Here is a 19,303-nt window from a genome sequence, read left to right as displayed (position 1 = left end):
CTGAATGAATCCAGACCACTATATCCAGGAATAACAATAAGTTAGTTGCTAATGCAGGGAAACTGGCAAAATAGACAGTAAATGTAAAAGTAAAGTAAAGATGCCAGGATGGCACGTCCTCGTACCGAAACGACAACATTTCCAATGATTCCCAAAACAACATAATTTATACGAGCATTTTCAGCGCCGTCTACAGGAACCGCCCCAGTGAATGCTGAAGGTCGTGGTCTGAAGAGGCCAACAGGACCACATCATCTGCAAACAGCAGAGGCGATCCGGGGAGGGGGGCATCTCACTGATATCCCCGGCGGAGGTCTCTGAGATAGTCAAAAAGCTCCTCGGTGGCAAGGCGCCGGGGGTGGATGAGATCCGTCCTGAGATGCTGAAGGCACTGGATATTGCTCGGCTGTCTTGGCTGACACGCCTCTTCAACAACGATTTCAGTAGCTGACAATGTTGACATCTGGTGTTACCCGCTGTTTTTGTTTCATTTTCTGTATTTTGAATAAACTTCCCAAGTGAGTTCTCCTTCTTCTTCTCTTGTTTTCAGTGTCCCATTCAAGACCCAAGTCAAAGTTAATTGGCTTCATGGTGCACTTTTAAGGCGCTGCAGAGCTTGGGAGTATACGCTAAACATAATGTGCGTTCATGAGTCCAATTGTCCAAATTTGTGTGAAATGGCTTAATTGGGGCAATATCTTAACAAAATCTTGTAGTGGTTTTGCACCCAAGGGAACCATGTATTTTCCTTCAGTTCAAGATATTTTCCAGCCTGTACAGAAATGGTTGAGGTGGCAGGGGAAAAAAAAAAAAATCAATTCCTGCTCGGACTGAAATGTTAACAAATTTTTCATGCCAGTTCCCAAGGTGCTGGTTCGCAGTGCCGAAAGAACTTTTAATTACATTCACGACTCACAGCAGAATGACTAATGAGAATTTGAGGCTTTGTGGATCGTTGCCATCATTTTTTTAATTCATCCTTCATGTATTCGAACTAATTGTTACCCAGCCACTCGATCAGCGGTTGAGCTCAGCTTGTTATAAATGTGAGGGAGAGTCCAGTTCATTTATTAGAATATGTGGGGTGTTTAGGTTCTTCAGGGTATGCTCTCGGTGAAAAGCTATTAGAGCATATGGCAAATCTCCCTATTTAATATTCCAAGTATGCGGTTGGCTGCTTTAGCACATTTTCAGGAGTTGTTACAGACATTGATAAATAGGAAGAACAAAATACATCAGGGTTGTCGTGATGGGTCAACCCTTAGATAAATTTACTCATTTGTTTCCACTCCATTTGGTCACCTGACATAAATTTTATGGATGTGTCACTTGAGGTATGTAAGGAAAGACATTTGAATTGTTTTCTGAGTATACACTCGACAAAAATATAAACGCAACACTTTTGTTTTCCCTTCTCTTTTTCAATACAGTCGATGACGGGCACTTAGAGCTTCCTTGAGATGGTTTCTGACAGTTAGTGCAGAAATTCTTCTGTTGTGTAAACCAACTGTTGCCACTGTTGCATGCATAATGTCTGACAGGCTGGTCCCAGACAATCTTGCATGCAAAGCCACCGGATGTGGCAGTCCTGGCCTGGCATAGTTACACAGATCTGCAGTTGTGAGGCCGGTTATATTGATAAAATGAACATTCAGTTCATGGATAACAGCTCCAGTGGGCATTACTGCAGTCAGCATTTTAATTGCACGCTCTCTCAAAACTTGTTACACCTGTGGCATTTCTGTTGTGATAAAACTGCACATTTTAGAGTAGCTGATTAATCTTGCTGGTTAATCAGCATCTCCCTGTGACATACCTGTCAGGTGGATGTATTATCTTGCCAAAGCTGAAGTGCTAATGAATTTGAGAAAATAATTTGAGCGAAATTAATCTTCTACGTGCATGAAAGAAGTCATACATCTTTCACTTGAACTCATGAGAAATAGAGGCAAAAACAAAAGTGTTGCATTTTTGGTTTGTTGAGTGCATCATTGATTTTTTTGTTTTTCAACAATATATATATATATAACTAGGTAATCCACAGCTCACCAAGCTCTCTACTACAAAAGTGGACACACATCTACAGGATTTAGTGCTGGCCCCATGCACTGTTGTCACCATGGCAACATTTTTCTTCCTGTCTCTGGCTGCCATGTAACCACCACGCACTTGTCTGAAGCTTGTCTTGGAAAGTTCTTCTCAGGTTTTGACTTTGCCACTCTTCACTAGGCAGCGAGGGGAACTGGATTCAGAATTACTGAAAAGCTGCAACAAGCAAACATAAACAAACGTCTCAAGACAGACAGCATGTTTTTCTTCTCCTAAATATTTGTGAAGCCGCAGAGGAAAACACACTAGGAGTTAGGTAGGAGTTACCTTTATGGCTTATGCATCAAGAACCTGGTTTCTCAAGCATTTAGGGTGCACTTTGAGCCATCGAATAATCTTGAAACAGCAACTCAAAAGCTTTAAATCTTTTGGAGAAAAAAAGATCATGTGGCGAATGTTAGTTTAAGTAGATAGCTGTATGATGAAACTAAGTGAAGACATAAAACCTACTAATATTTTTTTAATTCCTGACCTCTCTTTTGCTCAGGGGTTAAATTGGTATTAATGATGAGGGGGAGGCGTTGACCAGCGAGTGTTGGCAGGTCTTGTGAAACGCTCAACTGTTTGCTCTACAAAATGATCATCTAGCTTAAAAAGAGATCACAGATGATTTTAATGAAGTTATGACTGCTGTACCACATTTGTACATAAATTGCACCAAACTCCTCTTTCAATTTAGATGCATATATGCTGTACCAATCCCAGAGCTGTATGACGGTTACAGCTGTTTAATAGTCAAAGATAAGACAGTTACAATCCACATTTGTTTAGTCAGCATGAGGCCGTGTCTAAAAGCAGATTTCCAGAGTTGTGAGAGTTGGTAACGCGGTGATACCGAAGGAGACTGAGCTGAGCTTCCGCATGATGCAATTTAGATGTTGGGTTGGCGGCGACCCACTGTCTTTCTATTTCACTCATCTCGGGTCCCAAATATCAGTCAAGTAAAATATTTTACTCAAGGATGCAGTTTTTTTGAGTACATGTGTTGTCATTTCTGATTGAAGCTAGATGGAATCCATGCCTGAATGCCAGCTTGACGAGGTTAGCAATGTCATGTATCCCCTGTCTGAAAGATGTTATCAATGTACATTGCACACATTATGTGCTGTGTGAGAATGACACAGCGTAACTAAGGGCATGGGGTTCAGTCAACTGTTCTGAACCCGATGTCTGGGTATATCTGTAACTACCCATGTCAGGCTATCTTTAACTGTCTTGTCTCATCTCAGCTAGTACTCATATTTCTCACTTCCTCTTACAAATCATTCCTCCCACACTTTTCTGTCTCAATAAATCAGCCTCTCTCTTTTAGTCCCTGAGCTGTTGTGTCCATGAGAAGAAAGATGACATTTCTGATCGAGCTTGGTGCTCGAGCTTCATTGTGTTTGTTATTTCAGCATAATGGAGAACTGTGAGGAAAAAGTGTTTTTCTTTGCTCGTTTGAGTACGAAGTGTTCCATCAAACTTCAAGTACACCTAGAGGAGGAGTTGAGGTACACACTCTTTCAATAAAACTCTGTGTGCATACAGCGTTCAGTCATTTCCAATGTATCTGTCATCTTTCTTTTAATCTTCTTAAGAATAATTTGAACGACTACATTTTGAGGGAATTTAAGACCCCACAGGAAAGCAGCCATATTACCGGCCCCAACTACTCTTGCACTGATTCTCTTAAGGTAATTCTAAAATGACAACTCCCACATAAACATCCCAAAACCTTATGGAAGTTTCTGACTGGATTCAAACCTACAATTGTGTGTGTGCAAAGAAAAAATGTCCTCCCTGTTACATTGTGGAATAAAGGAAGGAAGGGTAAGCTCATTGTGTTTTATTCCCGTGGTAAAACTTAATTCAGAAACATAAATTACACTGTTCTGCCTACATCTCTTTGGTATCAATAATTGTGCTTTTGAGTACAGTTAATCATTGCTAACGAGATGATTCATACATTTGAATTATCATCTAAACATGAGTGAATGAAAGTGGACTGGCTACTCACACATTAAAGAGGTTGAGGCCGATGCGGTAGAGGCGTTTTCGCATGACGTCCGTGGACAGCGTGGGTGATTTACAGCTGGCAGGGTTCTCACAGTGGTAGCGTGGCAGGCTGAGGATCATGGCCTGTAGTGCCTCTTTGGACGAGGCTTCAGACGTTGAACGTGCCTCTGTTGATGTGCTGCTGCTGCTCATCTGCTCCGAGCTGTTGTCTGCTGTCTCGGACCCACATCTCTTAATGTCTAGAGGCTCCACCACAGGAGAGATCCCCAGTGGTACGGCCTCCTGTGGTAGAGGGACATGAGGGGGTTCTCTGGGTGGTGGTGGTGCCACCACCACAACCTCCTCTGGGCTTGGAGGAGCAGCCATCATATCTAGAGGGGTCAGGGGAGGTTGCTCGTCCAGCCCCAGTTCTTCTTCACTCGGAGGCGGTGCAGGGAATTCAACATCCTGCTCACCTCCTTCTATGTATGATTCCGGGGGTGGTGGGGGCTCTTGGGGTGGGGGTGGGGGATCTATGGGTTCAGCTGGGACCTCTGCAGGAGGAGGAGGGGGCTCTTGTGAGGGGCCAGGCGGGACGGAGGCTGGTGTAGAGTTTGTTGTTGTGGAAGTGGTTGTGACAGTGGTGGAGGCTCCATCTTGTGGAACGCAGCTGCCGAGGGTGACAGAAGTGGATGATTCCATGACTGAGGATGAAACACGAAAGTTCTGGCTGTCAATCTGCACCGTCACACCTTGAAATGCCATCATGAGCTTGCTTGCGCTTCTCGACAGGTCACTCGGGTCCACCGGGCCTTGATAAATTGTTGACTCTCCAACACCACCTCCTTCTCCACCTCCTCCTGCAGCTGCTGCTGCTGCTGCTGCCGCTGCTGCACTGAAGGAGTCGGCACTGAACTGATAGGTGCCGCCTTCTTGCAGTGAGCACATGGTCTTCAGGCTCCAGTTGCTGAGTGCATCATCTATGGACTTTGCCAGTGACTGGACCTGTTCAGTAAATGAGTCTTCCAGGTCGGTCAGGGTGCCACCAACCGTGGCAGGCAGGGATGGTGAGCGCACCAATGGGATGCCTGCCAAGTTACAGCCTTCAGCCAGAGCCCGTTCAGCAGAGAAACCCTCCGTATTTTGCACACGGACCTTGCGTAGGGAGATGCGTCGAGGCAGACGACTCTCCAGAAGCGAATTGCGGATCTTCTCAAAGTTTTTGCTGAGCTGGTACTGGCGGAAGGCAGTCTGGATCTTGCAGGCAGCACGGCGGGAGATGAGGTGGCCACCGTATTTGTGCTCTAACATTTCGATCTAAAAAGGAAGAGAGATACAGAAAGAAAGTAATTAACCGGTGTAAATTCTGTTGGGTTTTTAAATTTACATGAAAGAGATCTGAGACGATCTGCAATTATGGATAAAAACATAACTGCCCTCCATCATAGGACAGTAACAGCTGCATATTAAATAGAAATTGCAGAACAAACACAAGATACACACATGTAGGTATGAAAAAACATTGCCACAATCACAGAGAGCTCTCTGTCTAGGAATCCCATGATTCCTCCATTCCAGCATTTTTAATATTCCTCAGTCTGTCTCTATGGAGAATGGAAGATGAATATTGTATTGAGTTCAACAACAGTGTAAAAAAAACAGCTGGAGTGTGGTGGAAAATGAATGAGCTGAACATTAGAAGAGAAGCTGGTTAATTGTGTTGGGGGGGGGGGGAAATGAGATGAAAAGATTCCAAAATCCAATCCTTTTGGAGGCGTAGGCAGAATTCAGATATTAAAGTCATGCAAATTCAAATAATAATGTTCTCAGATGGCTCAGTAATTTTATTTTGCAAGCTGGTTTTGTGATGCGTATAGTGAAACTATTGCATTTTTGTCAAGACCACAGTTTAAAAGTGAGAACACAGTAACAGCTGACTCATGGCGTTTGGGCAAACTGTTCATTTCCTCAACAAATAGAGCTCATAATCTGTGTGAATTCCACAGAGGAGTCCTCCATACAACTTCAAATTGTCTGAAACTGAACAAGCCATTAATCTTGCCTGTGAAAAATTGCTCAAATGCTGTGGGAAATAGATAGAGATGTAATATAGCCATCCTCATCTGGCAGCAGCTCAAACAGGAGATGAAAACTCTTTGAGTTTCCGAGAACAATCAGGGTGTGGATATCTTTGGAAGTGCCCAGAAAGAGCGCTTATCTTCTCAAGTCACTCCGAAATCCTTTTCATTCAGGCGAAATCAATGAATATAATTCTGTTTCTGTTCTAACTTTATCAAGGGCACAAGTGTGGAGGAGATTTCAGCTTTGGAGAAATAGCAGTGTCAACTTACAGACATGAAAAAACACATGTTCTAAATCTCCTGCATTCAAATATATGTTAAAAATAGCATATCATTTAATTGTATGAAATTGAAATGCTTGCTGTTCCCTTTTCCGGTTCTCTAAAGAATTTGAGCTGGCTTCTTGTATTAGGGTGATGTGTACATCGGGATTAATTCGGTCCTCGTAATAAAACACCCTTTCTGTCAATTCATATACAGTTGAGAGAATGGTTACTGTGGCTAAGACGGATCAATATGTGACTTAAAGCCGCTAATGTCCTTTCACTATAGTCCTGGACAAAGTCACCAAATCACCTCATACAGATTTCTACAAAAAAAAGAAGAAAAAAAAAAAGAAGCTGTGATAGTCTGTAATGGCTGGAGGGTTTGCAATTTGTGATAAGTAGTTAGTTCAACAAGATGCAGCCTCTGTCGATGTCATTGGCAAGACGAAATCACCTACAAAGCTGTTTAGAAAACTGAAATGACACTGAGAATCCATCTTATCTACTCCATTTACGTTTCACTGCAGAGCCTCGGCGAGCAAAGTGAAACGTACTGAGAATATTAAGGTGGTTTCTGAATAGGCCACTGGTTCTAGCTCTACTGTATCTGCTGATGGCGACTTCTCAGTTGCTGTCAGCTCTTGCAGACTGGTCGAACACTGCCTGAATATTCATCACTTTTTAATCTGGATCGCTCTGAGCTGTGTGCACTCTTGAGATGACAAGGCCTTACTGCCGTGACTGCTCCAAAATAGAGATTGTGTTGTCTTTTTTTTCCTTCTTTTTTTTAAGACATACACTGAGGTAATATAATTGACCTCCTCACTCAGAGAGGTGTCCCTCATCAAAGCAAATTCTGCAAAGAGTTCTACTGCAGAGGTGCCCTTGAACACGAGAGAGGGCCATCAGCGTGGCTGCGTTTGATTAAATGTAGCAGTCGAGCTTGTTTGTTTCGCCTTCTGCATAAGCCGCGTCGGGGATGATGAATAAAGCATTTGGGTCACGCTGCTCTCTTTATTAGAGTGTGTGTCTGATACACTTTGCCATTCAGATGGAATTACAGCCACCAGGACGAGCTGGGACATGATGGATGGAGGAAGGAAGCGTTGCGAGGACGAACAAAGTGAGGAAAGCCGAGAGGGTTTGATTTCAGTCTAATAAAGAACTACAGATGTGCTGGTATACCCGTTTCACTGTTGTGAGACGCAGTGATGGAAATAATACGGTCAGCAACTTTGCTTTTTTTTTTCAGATGGCTCCAAGAACAGAGCACAGTGGTCTTTATTTCCAGTTTTATTTAGCCACCACAGACACAGGTTGCTGGAAATTCCAGCTTTCAACAACTCTGCCCTTGACTTGCTATGCTAACATTAGTCAACCTACTGAAGCTTAGAACATGTGTGGCTCGTAAAGCACGATGGTGAATTTCTGCACACAGGTTTCATTGTTACATTATTCCTCACTGGTTAGTTTCTCAAAAAACAGGCATTGGTATTTGTTAGTGGAGGGGCAGGTGGTGCTTGTGTTTTGTTCAGTTCAACTGCATTGCGGTCCATTACTAATATGTTCTAATATTCTGGCTTTTATTAAAACCCAGCAGGAAACAATGATTACAAATTTATCCCAGTTACACTCCCCTCCCCCTGCTGGTTATGATGTCACTCAGCCGTCACTCAGGATGTCTTCTTCCCTCAGGTGTATGTAGTTTGGTCTGATTGAGTGAAAACCTATAAAGAAGGTGCATGCAGGGACGTTGGTTCACTCTCTCGGCCTCTGCAGCAGCAGTTTTGCTCGTGACTAAATGTTTTAGTTTTTTTTTTTTTTTTGTGGATGGGTCTGTTTTTGAGGCTTTATTTCTGTTGGGGTTAGTTCTGATTTTGGTTCAGGTTAGAGGGAAGAAACCACATCCTACAACCTTTTATGGGTTGGTCTAAGTGGCTTCCCCCCTATTTGTGTTAGTTTTCTTTTAATGTGGACCTTGGCTGTGTTTTATTTTTAGTAATAAGTGGAATATTTTTGCTGCCACCTGACTTGTTTTTTTTTATTTATTTTTAAAATCTCTTTTGTAGAGAACATTTGGGGTTAAATAACTATTTAAAAAAATAAAAAAAATTAGTCAGCTTGTGGAGTGGAAACAAGTTGCAAACATTACAAGTCAATATGTAGAAAGTCTTTTTTTCTGGCCACCAAATAAATCTGCAGTATTTGCTTCCTTTTAGCTCTGTTTTTGGTCTCTACCAACTCTCTTAAATAGTAAATGGTGTGCAAAGCACCGATACGGATAGAGCTGCCACACGAGGTGCTCGCCTGCCATGTGGAGCAACTTGGGGTTCAATGTCTTGCCTGAGGACATTTTGAAATGTGGAAATAGCTGTCTCGTTAGACGCTCAAAAGCTCCAAGATGGTCAGCGGCTACTCTTTCTATCATTGATATCTGTATTTCATCAGTTCAACGAATCTCATGCCACTGTTCAGTTATTAATAGCAGCATTAATAATGTATTCAAGGAAACTTTGATGATTAATTTGTTACACCCTTGGCTGTGATTTATGGCTGCAATAATAGGATGAAAATATGATGCCAGCATGCTAGTCCACTGTAACATGTGTGATACATGTAGGAAAAGGAAAGGACAAACACACAGCAAATAGATGGATGAAAAGAGCACCGAAAAAACAAGAAAACAAGTGTCTCGGTGTGTTAAGGAGAAGGTGAGATAGAGGAGGAGGTGGTGAGACAGATGACCGTGCAAAGAGTGGCACTGCTGAAAATCCCCCTCCTTTACCCCTCTGTCAGTTCTACCTCTGATCACTTCACTAAGCGCTGATGGAGAGAGATTATTGCAGAGACGCAGTGGTTTGAGAGATGGTGGTGGCACTGCTCTGTTCCACCACCATCTCTAAATTGATTTTGACGGGCAGATCAGCACCGGTCTGACCTCATGTTCCCCTTTTGAATGAAGGGAGGGGAAAAAAAGGTGGAAAACAATCCAATGCAAAGTGGTACCACACTGCAGAACAATTGGACAGAAATCAGAGTATGTCATGATTGGTTTGAGGCTTGAACATTAACAGAAATTGCGAGATATGATAAAGAGGAAAATGAGATATAACGGAGGGCGAAAGGGGACACGTACACATCTAAAGCCAAGGACACCACTCTCTGAGCCTTCTGATGTCACATACCCATCACAAAAATAGGTTTAATATGAGCACAGCAATTTGAGATAATGGTCGCACTTAAATGGAAACAGGAACTCAAATAGAAACATGAACTCAAAAACAAATTTCAAATATTTTTGAGCTGCAGAAGTGCAGGCAGATTTTGGGCTTCAGATACTGTTGGGATGGTGGATAGATTGGCTTGAAATATGAGACTTTCTCTGTCTATATATGAAATATTAATACCCAGAGGCTTTGGAAAAGGAAAGTATTTTAGTCTGAAAATGTTTGTGCTTCAAATGGAATTTTTTTCTCAAAACTAAAGGTCAACCAAAAGTGCAATTCAATTTATTTATTTTTTGTGTTTTTTTTTTTACATATTTCAAGTGGGAGATTTTGCTATTTGGAGTTATGTGCCACAATTATAATCTCCCCCTTTTTCAATGGGATCATAATTCATGCTAAATGTCTCCTTTATAACCTTCTGATTTTCAATCTTAAAGCTGCATAAAAGACGATTATTTAGATATGGCAATTGCACCCTTTTGTGAGGGGCAGGCTTGTAACTTTGAGAATCCTATTAACACTGTATATATGGTAATATTATTTTAGCTTAGCTGAGCTCTTTCTGAAACCACCAAAATCTTAAATATTTTTACATAACATATTTTATAAAAGACATAACATCTCTTTTGGGATTTTGTAAGGATTAAACAAAGTGCAAAAAAGACAAGTTGCAGATTGACAGTTAGATCACAGTTAAGTTTATCGGCCGCCAGGGCTAGTTTTACCAAAGTGTTCTTATTCCCAGGGCATCAAATAATGCGGTTCCCCGGGTGTCATACACTGCTGTTTTATCATAGCTCTTTACGTCTCGTGAGAATGCACAGGGTGGCTTACGTTTAGGTCTCAAAAACCACATGTTTGGTCAGGAAAAGTTCATGGGTTGGGTTAAATGTGACACAGCCGCCTGACCAAACCTAAACAAAACCTGTGCCAAAAAATTAAACAGTCGTTTGATTAGGTTTAGGCACAAAAACGACTTAGTCATGGTTTGGGTTACTTCGAAGAAATTCAAAATTACTTGTGCTTTTTCATGGTCTCTCCAGAGGGAAAATCCTGGGTTTATTCCAGCCAACCACCCCAAAACTCCTCCCTACTCTGACTTCACCCCTCTGTGCTTTTGTCACATGACCTTCGAACGACCTCATCGTGTTACATAAGACATTACCTTGTACATTTGCCTTAGACGGCAACTGCATTATTTGACGCCATGGTAATAAGAATGGGCTGCGTTTACTGTAGTGCAAAGGAAGGACAACAGGAACAGTGAAATCAGTGCCATTGCTAACACGTTTACATGCATAGCATCAAAATGTCATCGAATTAATTAGTATATACACTGAGATTAAATATTGTCACTAAATTACCCATTTGTTGGTTTTTAACCTGAGATGTAAGAGACGATGTATGTAAATAAAACAGCAGATGATCAGATCTCACATGCTGCAGAAATGAGGGGCAAAATGCAAAACCATGATTATTAGCTTTCATGCTCATGCACACTGTCTTACAGCACAGAAGCATCTGCATGATTAATGAGATGATTATATAACAGCAAAACTGGGACACAACTAATGCTGACTGTATTACAAAATGAGGATGACAATAGAAAAGACTTGATGTCATCAGAGGATGGAGATCCGTTGAGCTGATGCATCCTTGACCAAAGTCATGTACAGAGAAAGCTCTGAGATTACTGAAAGGGTCAATTTGATGCAGATACAAAACTGGAATTAATGAAAAATAGAATTAATGGTGACTGCTCTTTCTCAAACATAAACGAAAATAAAACTACAGTCTCATCAGGGCGGCCAAAATATGATATATTCTTACTGTTCTCAGCAACAATCTATTGAGCAGTATCATCACATTTAATATAACATGTTTTGTTTCTGCATCTGCAGTTTTGAGACAAGCCAGGAAACATCTTGGTGTGTCAGAAAAGAAGTTCCTCCACTTAGAAAATACCCTTTTTGATCCACAGGGAACTTACTGTAACTGCTCAGAGATTAGAAGCAATTACAAGTCAGCAGAAATGGTTTAAAGTCAGGCCTCATCACCTAGCCCTTCATCATCATGTTAAAAAGAAAAAAGAAAAAAGGTTTGCCTGTCCATTTGATGAGCGACTTCTTAGTAAACTTTAAAAACACACAGTGGTGTGTTCTCAAAGCTTTGATTGATGGAGTTTAAATTGACTCAGATCAACTGAGAATGCAGACAGCAAATGAGGGAGCTTCACTGGTTCACTTCAACAAAATTTTAACTTCAACTCAGTCATGCGGCCTGATCATTGCTGTTCATTGCAGTTGTGCTGTTGTATAATACACCTCGCAAATTGGAGCGTATCCCAGTTTCTTTAAATTGTAGCCAGGCTACAGTGATTTGTCTCAACTATGACATTCATGTCAACTTTGGAACGCAATAATTGTGCCACTAATTCAGAACTTTGCCCATAAGATGCCCCTTTTTTTCAGTTTATTTCCTACAAAGCTATCTATTTCCTGTCTGTAAATCTGCATATCTCTTGCTGGCTTGGTATTATCTTAAATGTCATAAGCGAAGATCACACTTGTATATGTGCTTTTTTTTAAATCAAATTATGTATTTCTTCGGATTGCAATGCAGGAAATCATGGGTTGAATCTTATTTATCACAAATTAGCAAGTAATTATTAATAATCATGTTAACTCAATAAATATGTAGCTGCAATTTTGATGTCTTTGCCTCTATAAAGTACTTTTTTGTCTTTTCAGTGCATTTTTTATTTCTTTGATGTCTAACTACCTTGTTTTTCTTATCTTGTCTTTATTTGACATGTTTTATGTGTTTATACACCTATGTGTAGCACTTTGAATTGCCCTGTGTCTGAAAATTGCTGTATAAATAAACTTGCCTTGCCTTAATTACTCAACTGCACTTTCACATCCAGCCTGTAGAGATGAGACTGAAGAGTTAAAGCTGTACAACTTCCAGATTCTCATATGGTATCTGCTGATCGTGAACAACCCAAACATCTTTGATTTGACAGTTTTAATGATCTCAGTTTAACTCTGCCACTGCTGTCATGGTGACCTCATTAACAGCAGGACACATACAGTAAATCAGCCAACGGCTACACTGTGAATATTCACTTAGAGAAATACATATGAATGTAACATACAAAATTACTTTGCGGCATAAGAATAACATGTTTATACAAAGATGTACCAGGATTCAAATTTAAAGCTTTATTTAAAAATCACATGACAATTCAAATTTAAACCAGTTTAGAACGAAAAAGTAACAGGGGGGTTTCTGGAGGGTGAACGCTCAAGTTGAAGTGAGTTAACGCTCAACTACTTCATCATGAGGTTTTTCCTGAGCAATCAAGGTATCGCCCCGCAGATCCAATTACCCTGACATTGATCTGGAGATCATCAACCCCCCTGCACCCACAGCTGTACAAACAGGAGATCAATCTAGCTGATCTCGTATCTCCAGCCTTGTTGACAGTGAGGTAGTAGGCGAGGAGGGACTTTCAGATGTGAGATTAAAAGAGTGAAAATGGAGGTGAGCGAGAGACACAGGTTGGGGGCTGAGGTTAAAAAAAACCTTGAGCCTCGATTAGGGAAGTGATGAGTGAGGAAATGAAGTCAAAACTGAGAAAAAGTGGAGCTGACAGAGAGTGAAATATCAGAAACCACCCAACTCAAATACAACAGTTTCAACGGCAAGTCGCTTGGAAGACGGATTTTAGTAACCAAGAATATTTTGCTCACTCATCTTGCAATTGATAAATGAATGTTTTCCTGTCATTCTCCGAATCCAGACAAATATAGACATAGAATGATACCTGTGAAGAAATGTCCGTTCACAGTCTGTAGTTGATGCCCTGCAGGCTAAGAAACACTTAACACCAGAGCGACTGTGTTTACTGATTGTTCTGGGTTATTGATCAAGTGAGGCCAAGCGTGCCACACCAGTGACATTAATGGAGGTCAAGACTTGAGGGATGGAGGACAGCACCTTTTGTACCTTATAACAAAAACAATTGATCCAAGAGCATTGAGATATCTGAGGGGGGAAAAGCATGATGTGCAATTAGTTTAGGTCTGCAACTCATTACTTTGGTCGGTAAACTGATCTGACAATTGTTTTGTTGGTTAATCAATTACTTGTGGTATGTTAAAGTAAATGTCAGCAAGAGTCTATACAGATAAATATTCAATGTATCTGCTACAAAGCTGAGAAAAGTTACAGATCAATACATTCAAAAGGTGGGGATCGACCAAAGTTTTGGCACTTCTGCTTGAAAAATGGCTTGAAAAGGGGATTAAGTGTAGCTGAGAAGCTCAAAAATAAAGACATTTGAAAAACAAATCATCTAAACTGAAGCAGCAGGGACTAAGACATGCTGTTAATCTCAGTAAAACCTGATCCTACATTTCCCATAAGGGAACTTAGCCTCTCTTAACTGCTCAATCAAACCCTGCACTTTCGAGTTTATAGTGCTTTGTCATAAATTGTCGGTTTCAAAACCAAGCAAAGATAAACCCAATGACATCCCTCTGACATCATCAGGGTTATTTTGCAAACTGTGTAAAATTGTAGTGCCCCTTTAGACAAATAATGCATTGTAAAAATCATTATGAGCCGCAAGTTCAAACTCTGCCGCCTTACCTGGTCGAAGATCCATGGACTGAAGAATGTCGTTTAGATGAACAACGATGATGATGATGATGATGATGATGACGACGATGATGATGAAGAAAATGGATGGTGAATGTTTGAAGGTCCTTGAAATGGAGGTGATTACGTAATGCAGATGATTTCCCTGATGAAAAGCAGGGATATGAACAGAGAGATGAGAACATGGAAACGCATGTACAAAAACAGTCACTTTTCACAGACATGTCAGCTTAAGACAAAATCAATTTAACTTGCTGGAATAAGATGAATACAGATAACAGTCACATGCTTTTATTCCCTGTAGAAATTAAAGCTTTTCATCATCCAGTGAGTTTTATAAAGCAGGAGAAAAAAAGACAAATTAAGAAGCTTTTGATTCATGCAGATACAAATGCAACTTGATTGTACATTGTTTTTGTATTACCCTGTTGTGCATGTTTGCCGTGCCAAAGTAAAACAGCGCGCTGAACCTAAAATCTGATGTACACAAGTTGCTGTGTTCTCAACATTTACTTTCAGAAAACATTGTTTCACAATCAAAATTTGGTGAAAGACGAAACCGAGTGAGGATGTTGATGAAGTGATGACATGGCGATGATAATGAGGGTGTATGATGATGAAGAAAAGGATGTAGATACTGTTTCGATCGTCCACATGTTCCAATAGGGAAAAATACGACGAAAAAGCGAAAATTGTAAATAAAATCTCCTCTGAAACCAGCTTTGCCCACAAAGCGAACGTCCTCCTCGTCAGACAGAAACTAAACACCACAAACATGTCAGACCACAAGACGTACAATACACACAAGCCAATGACTTCCGCCCCCCCCCCCCACCCACCTCACCCAAACACCACACCAACCCTCAAACCCCGCCCCCCGCCCCCGCTCCCAACCCCAACATAACCCTACCTGCTTATTTTTGAGGTCAAGCGAGAGCTCATAGTCAGAGGTGGCAGAGTGCGAGCCGGCCCCGTTGCGCTGCACCCTCAAGGGCGAGGCCGTGTGGTGCAGACTGGCTCTCCTCCCTGCACCACCTCCTTTTGCTCCTCCCCCTTCCTCGTCCTCCTCTTCCTCCTGCGCTGCCTCGCCCTCACGTTGCTCGGCTTGAGCCTCCTCACCCTCTTGCTTTCTCTTCTCCTCCACAACTTCTTCTGTCTTTTCATTCTCTTTCCCCCCTCCTGTCTGCTCCTCTGTGCAAGGTGAAGGGGCTCTAGGGGCCTCCGGTGGCGCCGCCTCGCTCGGAGCCTCGACCTGGGGCTGAGGCTCGGGCTCGGGCTCCGGTGCAGGCTGGGGTTCTGGTTCGGGCTCTGGCTGAGGTTTGACTTCAGGCTGGGGCTGAGGCTGAGTCTGTGGTTGGGGCTCAGACTCTGGTTGTGGTGGCTGAGTCTGTGGCTGAGTCTCTTGCTGCTGTTGTTGCGGCTGTGGTTGTGGTTCTGGTTGTTGCTGTGAATTGTCCTCACTCTGCAGCTCCCCCTCTCCTCCCTTCCCTTCCTCCCCCTTAGACGAGTCTGGAGAAAGGTCATCGCTGCAGAAAGGAGGAGAAAACGCAGAGTGAGGTTGCTGCTGCATCCGTGGTGAGCTCTGACCTCTTCTCCAGGCTGCCTGGGTTAGTGGTAAGAAGTTGACCCTTTTTTGTGTATGATCCCTCACTCTGCTACCAATTGTGTGCAGGGCCAGTTCCTCTGTCTACTTGCTCTATTTATGAATGTCTTTCTTGTCTGTCTAGACACTGACAGACAATGAAAACAAGGAAAATGTACAGCACAGAACAGCTCATCAGAGTGTACAAGAGTGGGAAAAAAAGATCAAAAGCCATTATTTATTACAGCAAAATCTTCAGAAGGAAAAATATGAAAAAAACAACATAGTTGACAGCCAGTAGTGACACACGCCTACACACACAGAGACATGGTGGACAGTCATGCAGCTAATACAAATGTCTCTATGCCTTTTAAACTGTATGTGTGCTTGTGTATGTGTGAATGGTTGCAGGTATGAGTCTCAATGTGGGAGGTGACAGCTTTTTAATAAGAAGAGGGGTAACCCGGAAGATAGAGATTACATGTCTTTTTCTGAAGACCAGCTAGGCCTCAAAACAGTAATTTTGTTTATTCAAGATTTGAAGGAGTATAAGGCATGATTTTAGTAAAGACGTCGGTGGATCCAATACAAGAGAATTGGTGTATCTGCGAAATGGTTACATTTTGTCGTCCAAATCTTTTGTGAACCAAATGTCAGCTGTCTCTGAAACGATCCAATCTGTTTGGAAGCATCTTGATCTAATTGAAAGCATTTTTGGGGTATTTCTTTATTGACCACATGTCAAAACTGGGGTGTTTTGAGGTGAATTTCAAAACTTCAAAACACAAACATTCACACAGTATCTGATTAGCTGTGTGAAGCAGGTTTCAAACTGCTCTCCAAGTGTATTTTGTCATTTAGCCCAACTGTGTCTGTCCCTTTTATGTGTACAAATGAGCACTGCACAATAAAGTCCTTCCAAAACTGTCTGGACATGTCAGTGGATGTGATAACAGCTGGGCATGTTATTACCAAGATTAAGATAAGAGATTTTTTTTTCTTCTTATTGAGTATGGTGATAAGACTTGGAGTCACTGAGCATAAAATCAGATCATTTGCCGTGATTTCCCCCCAAGGGAGAGGAGGCCTCACAGTGACGGCAAACTTTGAGTCTAAAAAGTGGAAATCTGTGCAGGAGTTGAAGAGACAAGTGAAAACAGGGGAGGATACGATATCTCTACAGTACATACAGAACCATCCCAATGGATGTGTGCATCTGGGGCTTATGTTTGATGTCTTTAGGGCTTCTATCAGTAAAAGTGTGTGTATCGGTGTATATATCCGCTTATTTCAGGTTGAAGTCCAGAGTGTGTTTCCTTACATAGCCTTAAATCTGGGTATAAAAAAGTAGAAGATTCAAACAGATTTGTGCACGGCAAAATCCCATCTGTCTCTTCTTCCTGCACAGGAGGCTCACTTCTTATTTTCATCGCACACGGCAGCACATAAGCTTGAGGAGAACGCATCCTTGGCGGGGATATAGCTGGGTCTGTTGGTTCTAAAATAGAGCTTGCATGAGTAATGAATAATGAATAGAGAAATAAAGTCTGCCGCTTCAACAGTCAGCTGCAGGTGAGCTTTTTCTTGTGCGAAAAATAGACATGCCTGGAAAAACAGAAGACTTCTTTTAAGAGGAGAGTGCTTTCTGTAGCCTACCATCTCTGCTTACAATGTTTCCGCTCATTGTTATGAATCTGAATGTAGTCTTTCCTATTTGCGTTTTGCAGCAACACCTGTTATGGCGAGAGATAATATGACAACCAATAGGCAACTGGATTAAGGTCAGAGTCTGATAGAGGTACTAAAATAAGTTACACACTGGTAAAGGTGTTCAAAGGGGATTATTGGTGAAGAGACACGTAAAAAAAAAACACGTAAGATGAACACAGTCACTGATAATATAATGTGCTGTATATGCATGTGTGGTTATTTATGTACAGCAGAACATTTGTGCATCAGCGCAAGAGTAAAGAGGTTCAAAGGCGGCTTCACTTTCCTTCAAACTCTAAGTCCGTCACTCAAATTCTCTCTGTGCATCAACTTTTCTCGTCCTTTTCATTCATTTTGTCCTGTCTTCACTCACACTCTCTCTGTCTCTCACACAGACACGCAGGTATATATATATATATATATATATATATACAGTCTACCACCCTTTCCTCCACCAGGTATGGAAATTGAACGGTTCCAGGTGTCAACGCGACTGACGAGGCAGAAACAAACCCTGGATGCTGTCTCACTCCTCTCTCATTTTTTTTTACCTACATGTCAGTATTGAAGACAGATGAGCATAGTGGCCTCCATGGTTTCCATCCAGAATATAATTACACTGTCAGTTGATGTCTCCCACTCTCTCAGCCATGATTGCTAACAGGCTGGTAGGTTAGCATGGTGGGAGTCAGGTCTATATGTCTGCTGTTGTTTATGTCTTCTGTCAGCTGGACAACAACCGGCAATACCAGACCTACAGAGCAAACATGTCCTCATACATGCAGCCTTTGCATTTGTTAGAATCATTTGTCCCTGTGCAGCATTGCAAGGGTCTTGAAACATATTTGTGAATATAGTGTGAGCGGCCAATCTGTTTGCTCTGTTTGTCTTTCTGTATGAGGACAGGCCCTTCATGTCAAAAACACATTTGATTGTCCAGCAACGTGGTAAACATGACACATTCAGAGTTTGATTTGGTTTATGCACCAAAACGACTTGGTTAAGTTTAGGAACAGATCATGGTTTGTGGTAAAATAGTATTTAAGCCATTTAATCAACTGATAACATTCAATTTTCTACAATTATTTTCCTAATGCATTATGTTTGTTTCATTGAATAATTAGTCATTTAGCAACTAGCAACAACTCAAGAAATTTACTCGGACCAGAATTATTTTTTTTTGGCACATGACCCCATGGAACACAGAATATTGTTGTTTTTACAATTCAGATGTTGTATATACATTAAATGAATGAGACATAAAGTACCAATTTTGTTTGGCATTTTGCGTATTCGGTATCTTTGAATAAGCTTTGTCCTCTAACTTTGTGTCTTTATATTTAACGGATGGACATTAGAGTAGCATGCATCTCTAATTTAACTTTGGCAAGAAAGGAAATAAGAATAGCTCCCTAAATGTCAAGCTATTAGAAGGTTTGAAAAATGTAATTAAACATGACTTGCATTTAGAAGGGCACATACAAAATTTTACATTTTTACCAAAATACGTTTGGGGTTATCCAGCATCCATCAGAGGAAGTATATCTTCTGTATTGGCTTCAACTTTCCACTGTAATGGTGGTTGGTTGGGGAGCATGAGGACCCTCATGGTCGGATGTTTATACTTGGGTTGTTTTATTTTTCTAGATTTATTTAACTGGAAAGGTGCACAGTAAGCACATTTCC

General features: G+C 41.4%; 1 protein-coding gene across 4 annotated transcripts in view; it reads right to left on the bottom strand.

Moving 5' to 3' along the window:
* Window positions 1–19,303, bottom strand: part of iqsec3a (IQ motif and Sec7 domain ArfGEF 3a) — a 102,339-nt gene that overhangs the window by 38,963 nt on the left and 44,073 nt on the right. For 3 of the 4 annotated variants that reach the window (XM_069700351.1, XM_069700349.1, XM_069700350.1), the window contains exons 3-4: window positions 15,236–15,851; window positions 4,109–5,403 (exon numbers count right to left, since the gene is read on the bottom strand). In XM_069700351.1, the coding sequence (XP_069556452.1) occupies window positions 4,109–5,403; window positions 15,236–15,851 (1,911 nt within the window). The remainder of the gene's footprint in view (window positions 1–4,108; window positions 5,404–15,235; window positions 15,852–19,303) is intronic. The other variant, XM_069700352.1, reaches the window with a different exon arrangement.

Source organism: Brachyistius frenatus, unplaced genomic scaffold (genome assembly GCF_029030835.1).
Source record: "Brachyistius frenatus isolate BFR_SWC_R1_liver_20210118 unplaced genomic scaffold, ASM2903083v1 Contig_33, whole genome shotgun sequence".
NCBI lineage: Eukaryota > Metazoa > Chordata > Actinopteri > Embiotocidae > Brachyistius > Brachyistius frenatus.
The sequence above is the reverse complement of the archived record's forward strand: the minus strand, read 5'-3'. Positions and strand labels throughout refer to the sequence as shown.